At 46.4% G+C, this 26762-nt stretch overlaps 2 protein-coding genes across 5 annotated transcripts in view; one reads left to right on the forward strand and one right to left on the reverse strand.

The window, feature by feature from the left end:
- The window catches only part of LOC126930917 (protein BRAWNIN), a 732366-nt gene that overhangs the window by 660035 nt on the left and 45569 nt on the right, over nucleotides 1-26762 (reverse strand). The window lies entirely within an intron of this gene.
- The window catches only part of CHST11 (carbohydrate sulfotransferase 11), a 310494-nt gene that overhangs the window by 143037 nt on the left and 140695 nt on the right, over nucleotides 1-26762 (forward strand). For both annotated transcript variants that reach the window (XM_050748486.1, XM_050748487.1), the window contains exon 2: nucleotides 4857-4942. In XM_050748486.1, coding sequence (XP_050604443.1) covers nucleotides 4857-4942 — 86 coding nt within the window. The remainder of the gene's footprint in view (nucleotides 1-4856; nucleotides 4943-26762) is intronic.

A 26762-nucleotide genomic window follows, 5' to 3' on the forward strand; every position in this document is an offset into this window, starting at 1 on the left:
CACAGGGAGTCGCCCAGAGAACTAGGTGGGCTTGATTCCTTTGTCCTGAGCCAGCTCTCCACGGGCTGCTCTCAGTTAGCAGACTGGGAATGGAGTGTCCACTTGAAAACAACGTGCTCTTCATTATAATGAAACACACACAAGCGGCTTGAGTTTAATTTTAGCTTCATTTATGTATCGTAGGAGATGTGGAACTGTTCCTGGGTCCAAGAAATCATACTGTAAATTGAGCTAATTAGGTTGTTTAAAAAAAAAAAAAACCTTTAATCCCATTGATTTGAGTTTAGAGAGGAGAAAACAAGTGTTGTGGCTAAATAAAACTCCCAGTGGGCGGGGTGGACAGCAGAAGGCTGCCGTTAAATGTCCTGGGGGCCTCAGGGATTTCTTTTACGGGGCTTTTGATCATCAGACCTTTCATTTTTCAAAGGAAAAAAAAAAATAACCGTAGCCTAATACTACTGGCAGTTTTCTCCATATATAGCAAGAACTAAACCTCTCTGATGCTCTTAAAGGAAGTGTTAAATTCTCTATCATTCATCAACTTTTTGAGTACCTACTACATGCCAGGCACTACAGCGACAACATGAATAGGTTAGAGAGAGGCTCTATCCCCCAAACCCAGTGCCTGGCGAGTTGCCCCGCACATCGTAGGTGCGTGATAAAAACTTGTCGAATGAATGAGTGTAATAAAACCATTAATTAATAGTTTGCCATCACAGCATTTCAATGAATCCTATTACATTTTGACTTGTCCTAGAAGTGGCCAGCCAAGCAGGTCTCAGGCCTGGAGGAGACTATGGAGATGTTTGACTTACCTGTCAGTGAAGAGGTGACCCAGTGTGGCAGCTGAGACCATGGGCTGTCTAAGGCAGAATCCCACCTCCACCTCTTTCTAGTCATGAGACCTGGGCAAGTTACCTAACCCTGCTGTGCCCCGGTATTCTCATCAGTGAAGTGAGGACGGTAGTAGTACCCGCGCCGTGGGACTGTTGTGGGGATTAAATGTGTGAACTGCTTGGTGAAGCATTGATGCCCTCTGAACGTTAGCTGCCACCGTCTGGGCCTTGGTTACTCAAACTTCCCTAACACCACTTGTAAGATACATGTGGGGTGAATATACTCGTGTGCATAATTGCTGGTCCTTCCTTTGCATCCCAGGCAACAGAGTAGGTCCTCATTGTTACCATTTGCATATGACTAGCCCAGAAGTCATTTGTGGCCCCTGGAAACCGAAAGCCCCTGTGGTCTAAACCTGAGAGGGTACAGTGGGGCTTAACTTCTAGGGAGGGTCCGAACCTTCACGCAACATCAGCAGTAGGAGATGGTCCACAGCTCTTACTGTAGATGCTACAGTGTCTTCTGAGGTAGATGGAGCCCGGTGGTGTGGAAATTGTTTATTCTATAATTGGATGCTCAAGAATCAGAAAGCATAAAGAGTATAATTTGTACGTGTCTTCCCCATGGTGGGGAAGTCTTATTAAAATGCAGATTCCTGGGCCTTCACTTCCATCTGCCCTTCCTTCTGATTCAACAACTCTGGGAGGAAGCCCAAGAATGTGCCCAGAAATCTGCTTTTTTAACAAGCAATATGATGGGCAAAGTAAGTAGAGCGCGCATTGAGAAACTCTAGTTTTTGGAACGTGACATGGAGGATTTGGGGAACTTTATCTTTTCTTCACTCTCCTTCTCTTCCTTCCACAGATCACTGGGCTCCTCCTGAGTCGTCCGGCTCCTTCTTTCCTCTTGAGGGGAGATAAAGTGCTGGCCCAAGCCTCCCACCCTGGTGGGCGGGGCGGGCCTTGACTCAGTGGTCTGTATCCTCGTGGCCGGCTGGCCTAGCTGAGTTGGGAGGTGACCCTTGGCTCACAGGTTAGGCAGCGCCTGTCAGTCTCGAGGCTCAGCTTGGCTCCTTTCCACTGACATGGCCTTGACCTTGGCCAAGTGCCTGCAATAAAGGGAGGCGCCGAGGGGTTATCTGTAAAATGCAGGTACTTCCTTCCCCGTGGGAAGGATCCCACTGCACCGACTGCCTGGTGCACAGTGAGCACTCCAGAAACGGTGGGGTTGTTATCATTCCCATAAAAGGCACACAAGGCCCCTTTGGCTTTTGTGGTCTGGGGAGCCAAGGCCGGTTCCCATGGCACCTAGTGAAGTCACGGGCAGGGCTGATGGCTGTAGGCAAATAACCCAAGGCTCAGGCCCCACACGGTCAAAGCATTTTAAAGACCTCGTATTAGAAAAATAAACCAATTAAATAATACTGCCCCCCATAAAAGCAGACTTTTAATGGATTCCATGGTAGGTTTTTCACCGCGGCGGTCCCGGAGCCATGGGCCTCGATGAGCCTGTCTGCCGCCATAGGGAGAATTTAATCTTGCCCGGCGTGGGCATAATTTTACGAGTTTTATGGCTGTTTTTACTTCTCCGAAGTGTTGCTATGTCATTGTGCACCAAGGGCAACTTGCGTGCATTTAACAGTTTACCTCCTTTTTGGTGGAAATGAAAAATGAAGTCATAAATTAAAGAAAAACAACATAGAATTTTTTTTTTTCCCTCTTCTTGGGGCAACTGGAGGAACAAAGAACCAGTGTTTCTCTGTACAGCCTGATCAAATTCTAATGGCTTTAATGTATTGACATTTGCCTGTGACTCTGCCCTCCGCAGGGAAGACTGTGGGCATGTAGCTATGTTTGGAGCTTGTACTACTGACCCTGAGAAGACCTGGAGCGGTTCTCTAGGGCAGGGGTTGGTAAACTCTAGCCCAAGGGCCGAAGCTGGCCCACTGCCCATTTTTGTTCATTGGTGGAAAAAACTCAAAAGAAGAATAATATTTTCTGACACATGAAAATTAGATGACATTTTCCCAGATTTCCGTGTTCATCAGTGAAGTTTTGTTGGCGCCTGGCCACACCCATTCATTTCGGTATCTTTCGGTAAGGCTTTCACACCATGATGGTCCTGCGGAAGAGTTATGACAGAGGCTGCAGGGTGCAAAGCCTAAATACCGTCTGGTCCCTTACAGAAAATTCTGCTGACCCCTGCCCTAGGAAGTCAAGAAAAGGAAAGAGAAAACATGGCATCTTGTTTCTGGGCATTGATGATTGACTTGCGGAGTTTCCATGTGGCTCAAAGTGGCAAGTCAACAGAGGCTCACCTGAGCAGCAGTTGTTCCTCCGGAGACCTTCCAGATGTCATCAGCTGCTTGTGGATGACTCTCCTCCCTTTCCCGGCCTCAGATTAACTTCTGAGCAGAGGTCCCTGGGCTTACCCCCTGCAGCCAGCCCTCCCAGTCATTTGAGCTGTACCCTGCTTGAGGTCTGGTTTCTCCTCATCAGGCCCCTTGATAGCCACGAATAGAGAAGTTCCTGCCTTCCTCCCAAGGGGATCTTAAATAGCTTCTGAAATTTGTCACCTACACTTTTAAACTCTGGCTTTTTGCCAGGCACACTTTTAAGCATTTTGCACATAGTAGTTACTCCTTTAATCTTCACATCCAACCCAGGAAGTTAGATGCCTCTCATTCCCATTTTACAGACAAAGAAGCAGAGGCACAGAGAGGTTAGGTAGTTTCCCTAAGGTCACACAGCCGGTAGTAGTAGAGCCAGTATTCAAACCCAGGCTGTCTGTTCCAGGGAATGTCCTGCTCTCCATTTGCTGCCTCTGTGGAGCAGGTGGGTTCTTTAGGCTCATGGAAGAATCTAGTTTTCCTTTTTTCACTCATGCCATTGTTGCACCTTGAACCATAAGAAAACTGCCTATGGTATACTTGAGCAGAAAGCCCCACTTATTCTTCCCCCATCTCTCTTTTTTTCTCTCTCCTTCCTTCCCTTCTTCCTTCCCTCCCTTCTTCCCTCCTTCCTCCTTCTCTGCTTCCTTTTTTCCTTTCCTCTTTCCTTTCCTTCCTCTTTTCCTCTCTCTTTCTTCCCTTCCTTCGCTTCCTCCCCTCCCTTTCCTTCTCTTTTCCTCCTTCCCTCTTTCCTTCTCTCCCTCTCTACTGCTCTCTTTCCTTCCCTCCTACCTTCCTTTTTTCCTTCCTTCCTTCCCTCTCTCCCCATTTCGTCCCTCCCTTCCTCCTTCCTCCTCCCACCAACAAATAATGATCAAGCCCATGACTATGCTTTACACAATGCATGAGGGGCTGCACAGAGTGAACAAGAAAAATGAAAAGGAAAGAATTCATTGCCATTTAAAAAGAGCTCTTGGTGGCTTCAATGTGGGTGGGTTTTGAGGAGTTCACTTAATTCCTCCTCTTTTATTAATTGTAAGTACCATCTCTGTCTGGACCCATAAACTCTTGTCTTTTCTGCTTCATGCTGATATTTTCACTAAAAATAACATAATTTAGGAGAGGCTTTGGGGAGGCTGGGCCTCTGACAGCTATCCAGTGGGAGGAGCCTCCTGGGGAAGGACCTGCCCGTTCTCAGAAGCCCAGCTTCCAGGGACTAGGAATAAAAGGTCATTGACTGTTGCTGGAGAAGTCTGTGGAATCTTAAAATGTGTTACCAAGCCTGGTGCTGGGTAGAACTTGCTGTCTTTGAAGCAGCCATTATGTTATCTTTTGTAAGTGGTTTCATTTCAATGAGTTTTAGATGCCTGTCTTGTTTTCTTAAAACACTTGCTGGGGAGACTTTTTAGCATGATTTAGATCCTTCTGGATGTGGAGATGCCTGAATGTTGGGAAGACAGACAGCAGCTGTGCTGTTGGAGAAGGGACAGCGTGGAAATCTTCCTTTGCTAGAAGCTGGTTTTCTCTTTCTTTCCTGCCTGTTTCTTCTTCCCTCCTCTGTGCCTTTTTCTTTGTCAGACAACAAATCTTTATTGCTCATTTCTGATGAGCCTTCACTTTCTTTCCTCAGTCATGCGGAGGAATCCCTTTGGTGTGGACATCTGCTGCCGGAAGGGGTCCCGAAGCCCCCTGCAGGAACTCTACAACCCAATCCAGGTAAGCTTCAAGTACTCTGTCAGCATGTGAACTTTTTTTTTTTTTTTTTTTTTTTTTTGGTGGGGATGGATACTAAAAACTCCAAAATTATGGTCTTTGGGGGATTTAAAACTTCCTTTCACAGCCCAGCATTTTACCTTCAGTGGTTGCTTTCTTCGTCACCCTTGTTCTATGTAGCATCTCTGAAAATTTCTAGCAGGGGATGTTTAGAATTAAAGAAATGCCTAGGCTCAGTGCTAAGTGTTCAGACCTGCCCAGGGTTTGAACTCCTGAGATGAATACAGTCTTAAGTCCGAGCAATGGGACTCGGAAATTAAAGGGCCTGTGAGGCTGTGCAGTCTTCTCGTTGGTATCCCCAAAGGAAGAGTTGCACATTGACACCCACTCCCACATCCCACATATTAAAGCCCAGTGATGCCCCACCTCACTGTGCCAGTTTGGCAAACTCCCTTGTGAGCAGGGGCCTTTTGCTAAGTGACTGCCTCAGTAAATCTAACTTGTTAGTTTAATGAGGTAGCAAACGTGGCCTCTGTGCCATCAATTATGAAAAGAGCTCCTCTTTGAGCAAAAAAAAATCCAACCAAGGAAAAGTGTCTTCTGTGGAAAGCTAGTGCAAAGTTAGGAGGCCTGGTTGCCATGGCAACAGCCTCAGTGGCGTGTGTGGGTCCTGATGTGGAGACTCTGGGACTGATCCTTTCGTAGGAACATTAATTAGCACTTGATGCCCAGAACTGGTGAGTGAACAACTAGCAGCAGCATCAGTGGACATTCGATAGCTGTAGAGAAAGAGGGAAAAATGTACTGCTTTGGCTACAGTCTCTGACTAAATTTAATACTTCTTTGGACCAAGGTACCTGGTGGAAGAAGATAATGCATGGGCCTCAAAGGTGTCGATTTTTAGAACTCTTGCAAAGGGATGCACTCGAGAACTACCTGGTGCCCCCTACCACCCTTCCCAATCTCTCACCTCCACTCCCTTCTGGAAAAATAGACTCCTGAGTTTATGCATCATGGGTGGCCTAATTAGGTTAACTCATGCCCTGTCTTGAGGTGTGACTTGGCCAGATTAGTCCATTAATTGCCACATCAGTATTGCCTGAGGCTTGCTGTACTGGGTTCTGTGGTGACTCAGTGGGGAATTTGATAGTTGGGTTCCCTTTGGTGCCCCAAAAACTCTGCATATGATAGGCAGGTCTCCCAGCCTGTCCACACACATTCTGTCCTAAGGAAGAGGCAGAACTGTGTTTCAACAAAGGATGGGATTTCTGGTAACCCGTGTTGAAAACAACACAGGCTCCTCAGATGCAAACCATTCCCATCTTTTTGTTGATATCCTCTGTTCTCAGAGCATTTTCTCCTTCAATACAAAACTGCTGAAACACTGCTGCAAATTTTATGGGTAACATATGGTGTCATGGGAAAAGCTATTTCTGAAGTCACCGCCCCTGTGGATGGAAGGTTCATGGACTGCGTCTGTCCTATTCACTGTTGGCTCCCCAGTACCTAACACAGGGCTCTCAAATACTTGTGATTCAAAACATGAAAGTCCAGGTTCAAATCCTGACTTCATCTCTAACTAATTGTGCAACCCTGAATATATGATGAGTTCTCTTTAGAGGTCAGTTTTCCTACCTAAAGCTCTCCCCGGAATGTTGGGAGGATGAAATAATTCTGATGTGTCAGGGGCTCTGTCGGTATGATTTGTCATTTTTGTGGTCCAGAGGATGGCTTCCATATCAGAAGCCTTGACTTAGGAGTGAGACCTAGGGTTCAAAGCCTAATTTCATCATTTCTTAGCTATATGACTGTGGGGTGTTTTCTTAACCTCTCTGAGATTTCTTTCTTTGATTTATAATGTGGCATGAATAATACCTGCCTTGCAGTGTTGCATGTAGTGATGTGTCTGGCTTGGAGCTTCCTGTAGAGTTTGTGCCTTCAGGGGTTGATTCACTCCTTTTTCTCATTCATTTCTTCATGTGCTGTTACATGTGCCTAGGAACATATAGCTTAGTAGCTTAGCAGCTTAGCACTAGGCGCTGGGCACAAAAGGGTGGAGAGGGTGTGTGCTTAGCCTTTTGTGGCTGGTAACTCTGGGCTCAGGGTTGAGGGGAATGAGTTGACTGGCAAGGCAGACCCTGCTTGGTCCCATTGTAAACCAGTCAGAGGAGAGATGCCCGTCCTGGGTAGAGGCCCGCTCTTCCTTCCGGTAGTGTTCTGAGCATTGTCTGGATAACAGGCATATTGAGCAGTAGCCTGGTACTTAGGAGGGAAGCTAGGGCTGGAGAGCAGCTCCGGGAGGCATTGGGGAGGGCGTAGGTGGGTGAGTCACCGTCCTCCCTTAAGGACGTCTTGGGCAAGTTGTCTGGCCCCATTAGCCAGCAACCAGGGAAATGTAGCTGCAGGAAAATCACCTCGTTTCCTCGGGATGTTTTTTCTTAGGCTGGTTTCCTTTACAAGCTGCAATTATGTTCCATCCCACGCAAGTTCAGTAAGTGGCACTTTTCAGAGAAACTGTCTTGGTGATCATTTGGGCCAGGGAGTTGAGGAGAGAAGGGAGCGAGAGCTTCTATTGAGTTGGTTTTGTGTCCATGAGCCATTTACAAACTTTGCACCTGATTGGGCTCTGTGGCAGTTTCTTGTATTTCCCTACCAGCCAAGCTGTTGAAGCTGCTGAGCCCGGAATGATGTTATCACTGAGGCAGATGACAAACCCTCTAGTTGCTAGAAACCAAACTGCTCCCCGAGCTGGCGTTTCCGTTTTTTGTACTGACTGCTTATTTGGGCTTGATATATAATGGTGAAAACAGGAACTGTTTATTTTAGGTGATAAGAAACCAACATTATGGCAAGAAGATGTCATCTTAGTTACTCTATTATCAGTACCATAGGCCAGATACTATCTAGATGCTTATAAACATCTTATCTAATCCTTGTAATAATAAGCCCCAAGCTAGGTTTTATATCCCCATTTTATGGATGAGGGAACTGAGGCCACTAACTTCATACAGCTTATCCAAGGCCAAATAAGTAGTAAGAAACAGAGTGAAATTCAACCCAAAAGCAAACTATAAATCCAAATTTCTTTACCTCTATGCTGTACTTGCTGTTACCAGCAAAGTTCTCTTGGTGGGAGTTACCCCATCCCCTCTCCAAAAAAAAAAAATCGAACCCAGATTTTCACTGGACAAAGGGTTGGGAAAATTGGGAAATTTTGGCTATAATCTGGGAAAATTGGCTATAATATTGGGAAATTGGCTATAATCTGATTTTAGTGTACCAAGTTCTTTATTTTAGTGTCCAAGATTTCCTTATTTTAGTGCCCTGCAAACCCCTAACCAATAAAACAACAATTGGTTAAGAAAAGTTTGGAGTTGATATTCTTAGAAAAACTGTACTCTGATGTCTTATAATTTTCCTGGTTCTCTGCTGTTTCCTTGGCCCCAAAATAAAATGTAATTGCCGATCAGATCAGCTGGAATCAAGTCACCGAAAGTTCAGGAGGTGTCAACTGCATATTTGTGGGCCGAGCCCATCTGCTGACCTCTCTGGCTCAGTTCAGAGGCACAGGGCAGAGCTGCATTGTCAGCCATTAATAGGGCCTAATTTCCCCTAAATGCCAGCTAGGGCGAGACAGCTTGTCCTTCTGCCTCGCCCACGTCCTGGTCCTCTCGTGGGTTCCCTGAAATCTTCACAACGTCACTCATGTGGTTCAGCCCTGCCCTGCTTGGTTCTTTCTTTAGCATTTACACTTGCTCTGTGATTACCATGTTCCAAGGGGAGGGACACACATAGCACAGGGCTGACCGTGAATTTGTAAGCACTGAGTCTAGGAGGTTTGCACAGGGCACAGCAGATCCAATTGTTCGAGGGGTCTCCGAGGATCAAACAGTGTTCAAGGAATTTAGAGGAATTCTGGGGAACTCTTTACGGGGCGGGGTTTGGGAGTGGGGGAAAGACTCCAGGAAAACTGAGAATGACAAGATCTTGGAGGCCCCCACTGAAATCTCTGTTACATGGTGACTCTTTATTGATCAAGTCTTCAGGGTGCTAAAGTAAACTTATTTCTCCATCAGTTAGACTCCAGGAAGCAGGATGGGGAGGAGGAGAGAGGGAGGGAGAAGGAAGGTCAGAAGGAAAGAAGGATGAGAGAGAAAAAGGAAGATAAATTACTATTTACTAAATGTATAATACATGCAGTGACCATTCTACATATTTGTCACACACGTCTCATGGAATCTTTACAAGAACCCGTAGAGGAAGGTCTCCAGTAACCCCATCTTTTAGGTAAATTAACTGAGGCTCAGACGGTTGAGCAATGTGCCAATCACGCAGCTCCTGAATGAGCGAGCCAGGCCAATGTAGCCTGGCTAGGTTGCAGGATGAGGAGAGGCTAGTGCTTTATTTTTTCCGGGTGAAAAAATGCTTCCTTGAGGTTCTCTTTCCCAGTGACTCAAGCCGAGACCTGAGGTGTGCTCAGGACCAGCTGCAAAATTTACAAAAGCAGGTGCCAGGACTTCTGGAATGGCATGGAATGCACAATAGCCGTCAACAATTGCGGGCCGGGCACAGTGGTTCATGCCTGTAATCCAGCACTTTGGGAGGCTAAGGTGAGCAGATCACCTGAGATCAGGAGTTCTAAACCAGCCTGGGCAACATAGTGAAACCTCTTCTCTACTAAAAATACAAAAATTAGCCGGGCATGGCAGCTTGTGCCTATAATCTCAGCTACTCAGAAGGCTGAGACAGGAAAACCTGGGAGGCAGAGGTTGCAGTGAGCTGAGATCGTGCCTGTATACCCCAGCCTGGGTAATAGGGTGAGACTGTCTCAAAAATAAAATAAAATAAAATAAAATAAATAAAAATTGCAGATTTCTTTTTTGCGTACTGAATCTGATATATAGCCCAGTGAAGGACAGGCCTTTGTCTCCTGGCTGGAGCTGGCAGAGCAGGAGTCACCCCCGAGAATTCTGCCATGGGATAGAGCATCTTGGTGACATTTGGAAGCTGGGCTCGTTGATTTCGTTGAATGTTTTAGATTGATAAAAGCTTGTAATAGTCCAAAAGTTGTTGGGGCAGTTGTGGGGGACTCTCTTAGCCCCAACCTAAATAGCTTTTTCAGCAATGCCTGCCAAAATTTGTTCCTTCAATGGACATTTGTAGTGGGGGGAGAGGCACCTCAATCATGTAACCTGATAAGCGGTATATAATAGAAGCTTTTTGCAAAGTTATGAGAGAATCGGGAGTGAGTGCTTAGCCTCTGAGGGACGGTGCACAGTGGGGGCCTTTCTGCAGGATTTGAGTCCAGTCTCTGAAGACACAGCAGACTTCCCCATGGTAAAGAAGTGAGACAGCATCACAGGGTGGGGAACATCAGCAGGGCCACAGGGAGAGAGTCCATGGCGCATTCAGAGAACTGGGAGGGGTTTGTGGCTGGAGTGAAGGTGATGCCAGGGGCTGATTGGAGAGGGAGCAGGAGTGGCAGGTTGGTAGCATGTGGATTGGGTCATGTCTGCCGTTCATTTCCAATCCACCTGGTCTTTACCTATTGGCAGGGTTGGTAGTCATGAGGGGCCCACAAAAACTGGCATGCATCTTGTGACCTAGCTTCTCCTTTTGACTCGGCCACTTGCTAACTGTGGGGCTTCTCCAGGGCAGGTAATGTCCCCTTCCAGGCCTCAGCATTGTCATCTATAAAATGAAGGGGTTAGACTGGATCAGTGATTCTCAAGCCTGTGGTGAGGACCATTCTGGAAGCTTTTGGAAAATGACCAGTGCCCAGGCTTCACCCCTGGCGATTCTGATTTTATTGGTCTGGGTTAGGGCTGGGGTGTTGATATATTTCAAAGCTCCCTAAGTGATTCTTATGGGTAGCCAGGGTTCGGAAGCCCTGAGTTGGAAGGTCTTTAAGCACCCCCTACCCCCTGGTCCTAAAAGTCTTTGATTCTAATATAACCTATAACTTGCAAAGTTAGGGAGGGAGAAGCAGGCTGGCAGGACCAAGGGAAAACAAAAAGAGAAAGCAGATAAGCCGTACGTCTGCCTGTCTTCGTGTTCCAGGACACATAGTCCTCCTGTGCGAATAATTCGCCATCTTCCTACACCAACCTATCACCAGACCCTCGGCTGATAGAAAAATGCAAGTTAGTTCACTAAAACCTTGGCGCTATCAGTACTGCGCAAAGCCCTCTTCAGCACACAGCACAAGCACCATCCTGTAAAATCCCCAGCAAGCCTTTGTCCACTTGCAGTCAGTTCCTCTCTTGCTGACCTGCCCATTGCTCCCTTGCAATGTGTTTTCATACTTTCTCTGATAAATCTGCCTTTCTTTACCTACAGTTCTCTTGGTAAACTCTTTTTACCACCCACATGACACCAACCCCAGATAGTCGCAACGCAGGACATAACCCGTCATGTGAAAAGCAACTCAAAGCATATATGCTGAGGTCGTTCACTCTACATAGTTTCTACTCTCTTTCTGTATGGATGCTCTGTGTCTGTGTTTTCCACTAGGACACAGAGATCATTGTCCTTCATCTACTCCATTTGCAGGTTTGTGGGTCCGATGCCTACAGTGCTGGACACCCAGCCAGCAGCATGTGGGCCAATCCGAGATGCCAAGTCTTCAGCCAAAGTATTGGGAGGAGCCCTGTGAAACAGACCCTTGGGCCACTTTTGTCTTGAGCCAGTAAGAAGGAGAACCCAGACTTGCTCCAGGCCAGGCGTCAGATGAACATTTCTGAAGGATCAGTTACAATCATAGAAATGAGCATGGAAGGAGAAGGGCCCTCTGCCTTTTGAATGCTATTCAGGAAGAACGAAGCTGAGCGGTCACATATGCTGGGGAAGGCATGAAAGGCAGACGTTGTACTGTCCCCAACTCTGGTCAATTAATCCCTTCATTACCAACCACCTGGTAAATGACGAGTTGGTCTAATTATCTTCTTTGACTCAGCAGCTGTCTACCAGCCAAAGAGGGATTAATTGATTTGGTTGTAGACTGACTCTTTATGCAAAGATAATGCTTACTGCCAGCCTGGCAGCTGGCTGGCAAAGATGAAATATTACATTAACCTGATCTTACACACACCACTTGGGAGAATGCTTCATTATTAATTGCAAATTACAATAGACTAGCGAGGCCCATTGCAAAAAAACCACGGACAGTGAACTACCTCTTTCACTGTGGCTAGTGGATTCATTATTCTTGAACCAGGGAAGCTTCACTGGTCAGATTTCCAGTCAAGCCAGGAAAGATTTCCAGTCAAGTCAGGGGACATGACAGTCAGACACAATTTGGGTCAGAGGAAAGGATTGGATGCCTGAAGGAACTAGGGAGTCCCAGCCCAGCTGTATGAGCTGGGACAGTCACTTACTTACCTTGTTCAAGCCTTGGTTTCTTTATCTGTAAAATCAGAGCTTGATAACCAGTCTTGTCGGTTTGTGAGATTCAGAATTCTATATAAAAAGCACCTAGGACAGTGCCAAGGTCAGAGTTGGTGTTAATCAGTAGCCATTCATTGTCAGAATGGAGTTAGGTAACCTGAGAATTTTCTTAGGGGGTCTGGGCCCTTGCTGTGCTCTGTAATGTAGACTCAGACATTTTGCACATGCACATTTGGAGTTTTGTTGAACAATAATAAGATGGATGATTCCCTCTTACCTGGAAGCTACTAGCTGTCTTCATTGTGAGTACTTCCTAACAATTTTGATTTATTTGTTTCTAGCAGAGTCTGTGTTGATCAGCAAGCTTGATGCACTGATTTATAAAGCCATGAGTGCCTCCGTGTGTGTGTGTGTGTGTGTGTGTGTGTGGTATGTGTTACATATATATTCACACAACCTATATTCTATAAAATGTGCAGATGCAGCTTTCATATTTTAAAAGTCTCCCGTGGGCATGTCTGTTATACTCCCAATGCCTAGTTAGGTACTCAGTAATGGTTGTTAAATAAGACCTCATCTCCGGGTTGTGTTCATGTGAAAGCATTGATCTCATTGATTAGTCCACATTTAACTCAAGCTTTCTTTATAGGCAGTTGTTCTGCTTCAGAAACAGAAGTTTCAGGAACAAGCCTAATTTGATCCAATATATTCAAATCTGGATAGTAAGCTCAATGCCCTAATGGAGTTTTTCTGTGTCAGTCTGTATGAATATAATCTGACATATCTAAACTGGAGAAGGGCATTCAAGTGACAAAATGACCTCGGCGATTTCCAAATGGTAACACAGCTGTAGTAGCTGCCATTTTCAGAGAGTTATTTCCTGAATTACCCTCAATTATAAGAGGCCTCCACATAATTCGATTTTTCTGTAAATGACACAACTCAAGTAGCTTCTCAGCCAATTGGATTTTAACCTTGTCAGAATGGATAGAACTGAAACAAAGCCCTGGCTTGTTCTGAAACTGCCCGTAGGAGAGACGTCGGGGGTGAGGGGGCAGTGGTAGCATGCATCTTCCTTTCCCAGTGGAGTCTGTGGGTCTGCTGGACCATGCAGATCTCAGGGGAGTTTCCACCCCGTCTTCACACTAGTTACTCTGAGATCCGAGGCACATGGCTGAACCTTTTTGAGCACTGGAGTCCTTGTTTGTAAAACAGGAATAAAATGCTTGTAGTTCAGTTATTAAGGATAAAATTAGAAAATATATAGAATCCCAGGCACATGGCAAGATGCCCAGTCAATGTTGATTTTTTTATTTGCATGCAAGAAACCTCCTCCAGGAAGCTCTGATTTTTTTCCTCTCCAAGCTCAGGTGAAATGTCCTTCTCGAATGATGCTGCCCACTAGCAATATAATATAAGCCACGTATGTCATTTGAAAATTTTTGGTAGCCACATTTGGAAAGGAAAAAGAAAACAGCTGAAATTAAGTTTAATAATATTTAAAATTTAACCCAGCATACCTAAAATGATTATTTCCGTATTTAGTCAATAAAAAAGTATTAGTATATTTTATGTTTGTGTTTTCATACTAAGTCTTTGAAATCTGATGTGTGTTTGACACCCACAGCACATCTCAACTGGGACAGGCAGTACATCGAGTGCTCAGGGCTGCATGTGGCTCGTGACTGCTGTCTTGGACAGTGCTGCTCTGTAAAATGCCCCGTTATCCCTACGTCCTGCCCATGTTAGGACACTAATCTCGCTCATTTAAAATGATTCCACCAGTCTTTGCGCCCCTTGAGGGAAGGAGCTATGTCTTTCTTACTCATCTTGGAGTGTCCAGTAGCTACTATGGGCCAGCCCTAGAAAAGGTACCCAGTAAATGTTTGGGCAATGAATGAAGCCACTTGCTCCTGTGCCTCCTATGAGTTCAGCATGGGGAGGTGACCAGGGCTTCACTGCCCTAGAGGTGCAGAGGTGGCCGAACATCAGGGTGGGTGGTTTCCTGGGACCCAGTGAAGAGTATGGCGTGTTTGTCCCAAGTCTCCGCTTCATGCCGATGCCCGATGTTTCCCCCAGAAGTTCCTGCTGGAAAGTGTAAGTGTGAGTGTCGTGGAAGGGCTAACGCTTTGAAACGTATCAGTCATTATATCTCCACTTTGATTTCACAAGACGTTATGTGACTAGTGTGCGACAGGTGTGAGGTGGTTGGAGAGAATAGGAGCAGGGGATTGGTTGCATGAAGGAACTGGGGAAAGCAAGTCACGGGACTAGGAAGGGATTAGCGGACTGCTTAAGCCCAGACTCTACCCTCCCTCGCTGCTTAGCCCACACTCAGCCCTGTTTCTCAATTCCTTCCACTCCTACCTCCTTTCCTCCTTCTTCTATAGTGTGTGGCATGCAGCAAATACGCACTGCGTGAAATGGAACTGGAGTTCCCTCACACCCCACCCTGCCTCCCTCACTGATTGCATATTCACTGTAGTAGTTTGCTGGGGTTGCTGTAACAACATACCACAGACTGGGTGGCTTAGACAATAGAAATGTATCGTCTCACAGTTTTAGAGGCTGGAAGACAGAGATCAAGGCACCAGCAGGATTGGTTCCTTCTGAGGGCCATGAAGAAGGGCCTGTTCCAGGCCCGTCTGTTAGCCTCCTGGTTTGGGGGTGATCTTTGGCTTCCTTGCTCTGATTGCTGCCTTCATCTTCACATGCTGCTGCCCCTGTGTGGGTGCCTGGCTTTGTGTCCACATTTCCCCTTGTTCTAAGAACATCCATCATATTGGAGTAGGGGCCCGCTGACTCTAGTATGACCTCATCTCAGCTGACTGCATCTGCAATGACCCTATTTCCAAATAAGGTAATGTTTGAAGGTACTGGGGTGAGAACTTCAACATACGAATTTTGGGGGGAACACAATTCAATCCATAGTGCTTACTGTGTGTATCGCGTTCTGCTAGATGCTAGGGCTTTTGAGATTTCGAGATAAAAGTCCTTCTATTATCAAAGATAAAGGATCAGGGTTGGCAGGGATGTGAAGAGGGAACTCCTGTGCACTGTTGGTGGGAATGTAAATTGGTACAGCCATTATGGAAAACAGTATGGAGGGTCTCCAAGAAATTAAAAACAGAACTACCATATGATCCAGCAATCCCACTTCTGAGTATATGCCCAAAGGAAGTGCAAGCAGCGTCTGAAACAGACACCAGCCCTCTCACTGTAGCAGAGTTGCAGCATTGTTCACAACGGTAAGATACGGAATCAGGCCGGGCGTGGTGGCTCATGCCTGTAATCCCAGCACTTTGGGAGGCCGAGGCAGGCAGATTGCTTGAGGCCCAGGACTTTGAGACCAGCCTGGGCAACAGGGCAAAACCCTGTCTCTACAAAAAATATAATAAAATTAGCCAGGTATGGTGGTGCGTGCCTATAGCCCCAGGTACCCGAGAGACTGAGGGAGGTCAGGTCGAGGCTGCAGTAAGCCATGATCATGCCACTGCTCCCCAGCCTGGGGAGACCCTATCTCAAAAAGGAAAAAAAAAGATACAGAATCAACCTAAATGTCTATCAGTGGATGAATGGATAAAGAAAATGTGAGTGAGATATACATAGATAGATAGATAGATAGATAGATAGATAGATAGATAGATAGATAGATAGATAGATAGATACAGATAGATAGATAGAGATATATATATATATAAATGGAATGTTATTTAGCCTTAAAAAAGAGGGAAATGTTCAGCCCTTGGTGACACCATGGGTGAACCTGGGGGACTGATATGGTTTGGATTTGTGTCACCCCTGCCCCCTGATCTCATGTCGAATTGTAGCCCCCAGTGTTGGAAGAGGGACCTGGTGGGAGGAGATTGGATCGTGGGGTGGATTTCCCGCTTGCTGTTCTCATGATAGTGAGTGAGTTCTCATGGGAACTGGTTGTTGGAAAGTGTGTAGCACCTCCTCCTTCTCTCTCTTCCTCCTGCTCTGGCCGTGTAAGATGTGCCTGCTTCCCCTTTGCCTTCTGCTATGATTGTAACTTTCCTCAGGTTTCCCCAACCATGCTTCCTCTACATCCTGTGGAACCAGTGAAACCTCTTTTCTAAGTAAATTACTCAGTCTCAGGTAGTTCTTTAAAGCAGTGCACAAACGGACTAATACAGGGACAGTATGCTAAGTGAAATAAGCCAGGCACAGAAAGACAAATACCACATGAGCTTACTTATATGTAGAATCCAAAAAGGTTGAACTGGTAGAAGCAAAGAGCAGAGTGGTTACCAGAGGTGGGGGAAACAGGGAGATGTTGGTCAAAGGGTACAAAGTTTCATTAGACAGAATGAATAAATTCTGGAGAGCTAATGCACAGCTGGGTGACTATGGTTAATAATAATGTATTGTAGACTTGAAATCTGCTAGGAAAGCAGATCTTAAATATTCTGACCACACGAAAAATGATAACTATGTGAGGTGATAGATATGTTACTTAGCTTGATGGTGGTCATCATTTTTGCTATCTATCTCTCTATGTAAGCATCATGTTGTATACCATGAATATATGTAATTTTTATTTGCCAAATTAACCTCAATAAGTCTGGGGAAGTTTGTGCTCTAATAGGGGTATCAAGCCAGTAAACTGACTGACCACGATAGAGTGAGGTCCTGGCCAGACGTAGTGGCTCATGCCTGTACTCCCTACACTTTGGGAGTCCGAGGTGGGAGGATGACTTGAGCCCAGGAGTTTGAGACCAGCCTGGGCCAGATGGCGAGACCCTGTCTCTATAAAAAATTTAAAAATTAGCTGGGCCTGGTGTTGGTGCGCCAGTCGTCCCAGCTGACTCGTGAGGCTGAGCCCAGAGGATCCCCTGAGCCCAGGAATTTGCGGCAACAGTGAGCTGTGATTGTGCTATCACTCTCCATCCTGGGTGGATTTTTTTTAAATTAAAAAAATTATAAAATGATGCCCTATATGAGTTTAATACATGATATTGGAGGAGTATAGAGATGGACCCAGACTAGGCATGTGCATGTGTGTGTGTGGGTGTGCGTGTGTGTGTGCATGCATGCTTGTATGTATGTGTATGCGTGCATGTGTGTGTGTGTGTACGTGTGTGTGTGTAGAGCCTTGGTCATCCCGATGGAGCAAAGACACAGGAAGGTGGCACGCAGAAGAGCAAGTGGCTCCACCCTCCCTTGCACAGTTAAAATCTGGCCAAGGTGAGAGGGGAGATGGGAGAGGGGAGAAGGGAGAAGAGGCACTGACTGGAGGGGCTGCAGCTTTGTCCCTCCTGGGTAGGCATTCTCCATCCACGCCCCTCTGCTTGGATGCAGAGGATAAGCAGGCCAAAGATGCATGAAAACTGAGTTCCATTGTAGCTCCAGACTTCTAGAAAAGTCAACAGCCCCCATATCCTCTGCCGTTCAATGTCTGCATTACCACACTGGGAGACACTGACAGGTTGGGCTTGCCGCAGGCCATAGCAGACATTGGGCAGCCCTAGAAGGAAGCTGGCTGGCCTTGGAATGTGCCACAGGGGTATGACACCCAGGCCGACTCCAGTGCTGCCTAAAATGGCCTCTTGCAACATTCCTCCGTCTTCATCTTAAATCAGGGACTTGAAGCCACAAAATGGCAAATACACAGCTCTGGCAGTCACATTGAGTATTGGAGAAATCGCTCTGGCCATCTGTTTTGTCTCCAGCATGTTTCTCACGGAATACCCACGGATATATCCACGGATATAACAGACATCCTGCCAAGGCAGAGCTTGGCTCTTGAGAACTCGGCAAGCTCAGTGCTTGCCTGGATTCCTGCCTCTTGTCCCATCCAGTGTTTGGAGAAAAGCTCTGAGAGAAAGATGAATATCTGAGGCCACACAGCCTAGAAGTAGTCAAGAGCACAGGCTCTAGAACTAGCCCCACGTGGGCTGAAATCCCAGTGCCAGCGCCTGCCGGCTGTGTGACATAGGAGAGCTTCTTACCAGCTCTGTGCCTCACTTGTCTCACTTGTAAAATGAGAATTGGCTGGGTTCGGTGGCTCATGCCTGTAATCCCAGCACTTCGGGAGGAGGCTGAGGCGGCTGGATCACTTGAGGTCAGGAGTTCAACACCGATCTGGCCAACATGGTGAAACCCCGTCTTTGCCAAAAATACAAAAATTAGCCAGTCATGGTGGTGGGCACCTGTGATCCCAGCTACTCAACAGGCAGAAGCAGGAGAATCGCTTGAACCTGGGAGGTGGAGGCAGCAGTGAGCCAAGATCGCACCACTGCACTCCAGCCTGGGTGACAGAGCAATACTCTGTCTCAAAAAAAAAAAAAAACAATAGCCCCTACCTCATTCTCTTTTGTGAGAATTTGATGAATCCAGACATGTGAAGTGCTCAGAAAGGTGTCTGGCACCAAGCAAAGGCTGTTTGCTATTTTTTGTTGTTATTGTTACTCAGGCACAAAGGCAGAGAGGAGCAAATGGTCCCTGGGAGCAAATGAGCAGGTGGAGACTAAGATCACTTGGACGATGCCGCTGGCTCATCTTTCATCATCTTGGAAATCCACTATCTCTAAAAGAAACACCATCTTTTAGTGCAGGGGTTCACAGCTTTGGCTGCACTTTAGAAGCAAAAAAGGAAATTTAAAAAATCGCAATGCTCAGGCCACCCCATCGGTATTTTCTGTAAACCCTCAGGAGATTCCAGTGAACAACCAAGTTTGAGAACCACTTCTCTAGGTTTTTCCTGTTCAAAGACAGATGCAGAGACCAGCAGCATTGACACACGTGGGAGCTTATTAGAAGTGCAGAACTGGCCCCCAACCCAGCCCACCAAAGTTTTTTTTTTTTTGAAACAGAGTCTTGCTCTGTCACCCAGGCTGGAGTGCAGTGGTGTGATCTCGGCTCACTGCAACTCTGCCTCCTGGGTTCAAGCGATTCTCCTACCTCAGCCTCCTGAGTAGCAGGGACTACAGGTGCGCACCACCATGCCCAGCTAATTTTTGTAGTTTTAGTAGAGGCGGGGTTTCACCATGTTGGCCAGGATGGTCTTGATCTTCTGACCTCCTGATCCACCTGCCTTGGTCTCCCAAAATGCTGGGATTACATGTGTGAGCCACTGTGCCCGGCCAGGAAACTATATTTTTAACAGGGTCCCAGGTGGTTTGTATAAGCATTGACTGGACAAGGCTTCTTAGAGCCTGGGAGCCCCTAGAAGAAGCAGCCGTCAAGTAGGTTAGGTCACAAAGGACGAGTGGTCCCAGAGTCCGTGTGGATTGCTGAGACGGGACACAAGAGAAGTCCTGACCTCTCTGGGAAGGTGGCATGCTTCTGCTTCCAGAAACCCTGGAAAATAAAAGGCCATGTTTATGCAGCTGTGGAGTACTGGTCCGTGGCAGGGAGCAGGAGTCCCAAGGTGGGTGCAGCCTCTTGATCCCTGTGGATGCAGTAAATACTCATAATTTCGTATGACTCAACTCAGGGAGAAGAGAAATGTGGCATTGAACGAGTGCTTTTAGAAATAGAGGTCACCACGCTACCTGCAAAAGGAAGACCTGTCCAGCTGGGCTGCAGTGTCCCTGGAGTGCAGGGGATTTGTGGGGCTAGAGGATAGAGTCCCCTGGGTAGCCACGGTCAGAGTTATTCATAGTTCTCTTCATAGATTGGACTATTGCTTCACTTTTGTCAAGAAAAAAGAAGGAGGAGGCAACCTAGGCTTTCCATGCCTGCCTCTCACCTTCACTCCAGCTTTTTCCTTCAAAGGGCATTTTTAGGTGTTATCTTACCCTCCTCCCATCACCCCTGCGCGGCCCCCAAATGCCTGGTGCAGCAGATCTCAAACAATGCAGTTTTGTGGGAAGAGCATGGAATTTAGACCCCTGCATCCTGAGTTCAAATCCTGCGCCTTCCACTTACTAGCAGTGAGATTTTGGGCAAGTAATTCAACTTCTTGGATCTTCAGTTTCCTCATCTGGAAAGCTGGAATAACTTATTTAAGTTCAGCTAACAAGGCCACAAAGTGTAACAGTTAAAACTGTGGGTTCTCAGTCAGGCTGCCTTGCTTCAAATTTATATTTACTGGCAGAGCAATTTGGGGTCAGTTTTCTAATCCCTCTGTGCCTCAGTTTCTTTATATGTAAAAACAAGAAAAACAACAATACCTAGCTCTGGATTATTTTGAAAATTAAATGAGTTGATTTGTGTAAAGTGCCTAGAACTGTGGCTGGCAGTACAAAGTCAAATACATATTTCTTTCTTTCCTTTTTCCTTCCTTTTTTTTTTTTTTTTTTCATGAAATAGAGTGTCACTGTATTGCCCAGGCTGGTAAGCAATGGTGTGATCTTGGCTCACTGCAACCTCCACCTCCCAGGTTCAAGTGATTCTCCTGCCTCAGCCTCCCGAGTAGCTGGGATTACAGGCGTGCACCACCACGCCCAGCTAACTTTTGTATTTTTAGTAGAGATGGGTTTTCACTACGTTGGCCAGGCTGGTCTCAAACTCCTGACCTTGTGATCTGCCTGCCTCAGCCTCCCAAAGTGCTGCTGGGATTACAGGCGTGAGCCACTGTGCCTCGCCTCTTCTTTTTTTTTTTTTTTTAAAGCAGGGTCTTGCTCTGTTGCCCAGGCTGGAGTACAGTGGTGTGATCATGGTTCACTATAGCCTTGACTTCCTGGGTGCAAGTGATCCTGCCACTTCAGCCTCCCAAGTAGCTGGGACCGCAGGCCTGGGCCACCACGCCCAGTTAATTGTTGTTGTTTTCTTTTTTTGGTAGAGATGGGGTCTCACTATGTTGCCCAGGTTGGTCTTTAACTCCTGGGATCAAGTAGTTCTCCTGCCTTGGCCTCCCAAAGTGCTGGGATTACTGGCGTGAGCCACCGCACCTAGCCAAGTTATTTTTTTTCTTTCTTCTTTCTATGTTCTCATCTTTAAAACTTTCCACTATTCTTTCTTTAAAAAGAAAATTGTAATCATGATTTGGGTCCTAGTAAGTGCTTTTTAAGAGAAGCTTCTTTTGCCCAGTGACTTTTTTCCTCCCTCACATTCAGTCAACCTTTCACTGCTTTGCAAATACATCATTCCCCATTTTACAGATGAGGAACCTGAGGCATAGAGAGGCATTTTGTGATTGGCGTGCAGCGTCATCCAGCCTCTTTGGGGAATTGCAGAACCGTGATTCAGTCCGGCTCTGGAGCTTGCTTGTTGCTCATGGGACCAGGCTAGGCCACCTCCACCAGCTCAACTGGGGTCAACTCATTGATTAAATGAATGACGTGAATTCCTTTGATCCTTAATTTACTGGTCTTTAAGTCAAGATGAAACCGCCGCCCTCTCCAGTGGTTTGTGGAAGGAGTATACAGGGCTTGTAAATGGGCTGACTCAATGCCTGCCCGCAGTTGGGTGGTCAGCTGGAATGAAATGCACAGTGAAGACCACCCATGGCTGTCCCAGGCACACCTGGGTGGAGGGTCCTGAAAGCCCCCATCCTAGCAGGCAGGATTCAGTGAAATGGGAGCAAGGCATGGTGGGCTGTGTGCTCACCTGCGCCTGTGCCGGCTATATCTCTCAGTTTCCTGGATTGTCGGCTTCTCCTAGAAACTCACTCAGACCCCTCCTGAGTCAGACAGAGCATCCCTGAACCAGGACTGGGTTTGCTCAGGCCAGAGGCTGTGCTTGAAACAGGGGAGTTGCAGAGAAGGACCTCTGTGTGCTTGGAACTTTTTAAAAAAATTTTCCACACACACACACACAAATGTTAGGAGGCTGCTTTTAGACGTCTCTTTTCTGAGCTCTTCCCTGCCTAGGCACAGTAACCGTGTGTAATTTTCTTCTCGATTCATTCTTCTTGTCAGGAGAGGGCTATTTTTAGCCACTCCACTGGGTTCTGTTTCGAGCGTTCTCTTCTAAACCCCAACCAAGAATTGGTGTTCAGACGCGAGTCAGAATGGTTCGGGGTCTCTTTCCTAATTAACAGGAAGCCCGAAGTCAGTGAAAGCAAGCCCCAAACAGGCACCGGGAGAGGCTGGGGTGGGGGCTGCTTATTCGGGGGCTGCCCATTTTGGAGAAGGCTGTTTACACCGATCCATCGACTCATTGGGTTTTGGTTGGCTACGGGTTCAGAAAGGGTTAATTCATCTCGCAAACCCATTCTCTAAGGGTAAAGAATTAAACTCATGCTAAGCCCATGGGTTTTGCCGATGGAACATTCTGGTTTCTACTTTTCAAGAGCAACCCAAAAGTTCATGAACAAGGAGGAACTTGTAATCTTTGCGAAGGACCAAATTTGAATGGGAGAAACCGTTCCCTCAGCCAATAAGTGAGCCCCGCCAACTCCTCAGCCCAGCAGCTTTGTCATTCTATAATTGTCATTCCTGAGGAGCCTTCATCCCAGGTCTGGTGGGGCCACTTGAAGATCTTATTGAATTTTGTAGGGAAATTGCATGCTAAAGAGACATTTGGAAATGAGGAGGCTTGAAGGCTGCCTTGAGACACGTCCCCCAAAGGTATTTTGTCTCCACACAGAATGGCTCCCAAATGGTGCCCTTGCACTTTCTCCTGCTTGCTACTTTTGGGTTTCTCTCATCCATAGAACAGTTAATCTCAGTTCAGAATCTCAGTCTCAGCTCTCCATAGATTTTCCTTCATTTTCCAGGATAAATGAGCTGGAGTCTGAAAAGAAGTGTGACTTCTTCAAGGAACTGGCAGATACTAGGGGAGTTCAGAAGCAGCTGACATCCAATTATTCACGGTCATGGGGGAAAGGGATTGAATGAGAAATAGAAATCCACAAGATAGTCTCCAAACCTCATGCTCATCCTTAGCCTTCTCTTCCAACATGCCTTTAACAGGACCAAGAAAGGGGCTGATTTAGCACTGTTTTCAAAACGGACGTTCTGAGATATCAGTACAGTAAAATTAATTTGCCAGCCCTTCTCTTAATGAGAAGCATTGAAAGGAATGGAAATTCCCCAGTTATTTATTTATTTATCTATTTTTATTACCCAGAGTAAAGCATCGTTTTTCTTGAGTAAGTGGCAAAATGAGCTTATTTTCTTGGCTGGTTTTGTTCATTGTTTGTTGTCATCAGAGAAGAGCATAGAACATTGTGACTTTCTTTTCACTAACACAAAACAAAATAAAACAAAAATGATTGGGATTCAGGCCTGGATAATCTTGAAATAAAAGCCAGGAGCTAGGAGAATGACAGTCAATTGCAATTGATAATTGAGTCTCTTTCCCCATAGTATCCCGAGGATATTATGGTGTAACTAAACCAGAGAGGAAGAAGTGATAAGTATCTTGTTAAGATAAGTCTTTGCCAAAAACAACCCATGGCAAATCGCTGCCATTTGTTATCCAATACTGAGCGCAGAGTGTAGTCTTTCTTGAGCCTCGGAAACCCTGCTTGTCTCTATCAGTTCAGTTCACATTTAACTTGCTAAATATCGTTGTCCAAAGCCTGGGCAGACTTTCAAAAGCAGCGTTGTTGCTGATCTCAAGCTTGACACAGTGGGATCTTGCGGAGTCTCACAGACCACAGCCCCCAGTTTGTGGGGACACCTTGATCGAGGCCTAGGCAAAGGATCTGTTTGGAGAATAAAAGCCAAGCCAACTTCAAAGGTGAACATGTGTGGCCCGGCCTGTTAAACCCGGTCAAGGCGATGAGCTGCAGACATCCTGTCTTTCTCTGGTGCTGTCCTTGCCATTGGCCCAGGGCCATTCCAAACCCGAGGCCTACAGTCACGGCTTCCCAAGCTATGGTAGGCAGAATGCCTTGCCCCTTTTCCAAGCAATAAGAATATGTTCTCTTATTTGGCAAAAGGGACTTTGCAAAGGCAGTTTAAGTTAAGGGTTTTAAGATGGAGAGATTACCCTGGATTATCCGGATGGGTCCAGTATAATCATCAGGATGATAAGGGAGGCAGGAGTGTCAAAGTCAAGAAAAGAGATGTGAGGATGGAAGCAGAGCTTGGAGTGATGTGAGGAAAGGGGCCACAAGCCTAGGAATGTAAGTGACCTGTAAAAGATGGAAAAGGCACAGAACAGATTTTCCCCTGGAGCCTCCACAAGGAACGCAAGCCTGCTAACCCCTTGACTTTAGGACTTGTGACCTCCAGAATGGGAGCATTTGTTTGTAGTGATTTGTTACAGCAGCAATAGAAAACTAACATGCACACACCCCTTTTTAGTTGGAGCTAAGCTTCCCTCTCCCAAGACCAGGGTCCAAAGGAGGCCTGGGAGAGGCCGGGTCTGTGACATCAGGTAAGCAGTCTGGCAGCAGTGTGGTGAGTCTGGAAAATGGGAATGCTGCTGGTGGTGGTGGTGATACTGTCTTTTTCAGAATTGTTTTGAGGATCGAGTGAAGTACTGTGAAAATGCCTGGCAAATCTAGGTATAAGCCGGCAACCCTGGTGACCCCCACAGGCACATCACGGCTTACACACCGGCAGGGAATAGGCCGAGTCGATACGACCAAAATGCTTGTACATATTCATAAGAGCTCTTCGACAACCACACATTCAACCTGAGATTTACATCAGATCACACTTTTGTGGATGGGTTCCTATGGGTAGGAGGTACTACCACTGTTTAGTCAGTACGTTTATTTTTTTTAAAAAGGATGGAGTAAATATTTGGAATTAATGGTGTTATATTTGTCAAGATTTTCCTTCATGAAATGATTATGTAATTCTTACAGTATTCTCAAAGTACCCGCAGATAGGCTAGCTTCATTGAAACTCACAATTCTCTCAAGGTTGGCAGGGGAGACAGTTATCTTCCCATTTTACAGATGCAAAGAGAAGGAAGATCAGGGTATTAAATAACTCTCCCCAGCCAAGTAAGCTCTTAATAAATGTCAGGTAAGGCTAAACCTGATCGTCGAGCCTCGAGAGGGCATACAGCCTGCCGATTCAGAGCAGACACCCCTGCCAGGCACTAGCTGGGTGACTTTGGGCAAGTTACTTAACCTCACCGTGCCTCAGTTTCCTCATCTCCCAATGTAAGGGTAATGTACCTACCTCACAGGTTTGTTGTGAAGACTAAATGAAGATAATGCAATAAAAGGCTGAGGTCCATGCCAAGCACATGGTAAAAGTGTATCATTGCATATTAGCAGCAGCAGCAGCCACAGCAATAGCCAAGGGTCAATTAACTCCCCGTTCAGTGTTCAGTTCATGATTGTCCATGTATTAAGAGCCAAAGCACCCCCAAAGCCGTCTTGCCCTGCTGAAGCAGTCTGAAGTGCTCTACTAAGTTGGTGCATTAATCTCGAGACCAGAGGTCAGCAGACGTTTTCTGTAAAGGGCCAGATGGCAAATATTTTAGGTCTCTGTTGCAACTACTCAGCTTTGCCCTTGTGAATGAAAGCAGCCAAGACAATATGTAAATGAATGGGTATGGCCAGATTTCATCCACAGGGGTTCCCTGCTTTAGGCTGTGCTGAGAGTCAGAGGTCTGGAGTTCAAGTCCCAGCCTCACCACGCTGCAAGGCTGTTCTTGAGCAAGTCAGGAAGGCTCCCCAGAGTCAGGCCCTTAGCCTCTAAACATGGGACTAATAATGCCTCCCTCAAGAGCCGGTGAGACGAGGGAAGCTCTTTGGAAACTGCAGAGTACTGTGCCTAAGTTGGTTATTAGTACTTTATTGCTGATATATGGTCAAGGTCCAGGACACCCATGGTAGATAAAAGTGCATGTGGGCTAGGCGAGGTGGCTCATGTCGGTAATCCCAGCACTTTGGGAGGCCGAGGCAGGTGGATCACCTGAGGTTGGGAGTTCGAGACCAGCCTGACCAACATGCAGAAACCCCATCTCTACTGAAAATACAAAATTAGCTGGGCGTGGTGGCACATGCCTGTAATCCCAGCTACTTGGGAGGCTGAGGCAGGAGAATTGCTTGAACCTGGGAGGCGGAGGTTGTGGTGAGCTGAGATCGCGCCATTGCACTCCAGCATGGGTGACAGAGTGAGACTCCATCTCAAAAAAAAAAAAAAAAAAAAAAAACAAAAAAAAAAATGTGCATGTGCACTTCGTGTAAAATACCAGGCTCTATCTCACCGTCTCTGTTGTCTGCAGTTGCATTATGAAATCAGGAAAGGGTTATTTAATTTCAATGACTTTCAACTTGTTTTGGGGTATGAGAAACACACCAGCCTTTTAAAGCTTCCCGTTGCTGTCATGCGATGTTTCTCTAGCCACGAAGCCTTCTGTGTAGTCTGAGTTGATCTTCATTCTGAAAATGGCAAATGAACAGAATGACCATGATGAATGGGGGCTCCAGAGAAACGCAGCACTCGTTCTCAGTGTCTCAGGCTGGGGGAGTGAAGCCTGCAGCCTTGATGGGGGGAAGGTATGTGGAAAATGAATTGCTGAGTGGAATCTCAGAGAATGGCTGCTGAAGAAAAGCATTTCAAGGAGCAATTATGCAGCTCATTAAGATGCACTCCATTCCGGCCTCCGATCC

The sequence above is a fragment of the Macaca thibetana genome, chromosome 11 (genome assembly GCF_024542745.1).
Source record: "Macaca thibetana thibetana isolate TM-01 chromosome 11, ASM2454274v1, whole genome shotgun sequence".
Taxonomy (NCBI): domain Eukaryota; kingdom Metazoa; phylum Chordata; class Mammalia; order Primates; family Cercopithecidae; genus Macaca; species Macaca thibetana.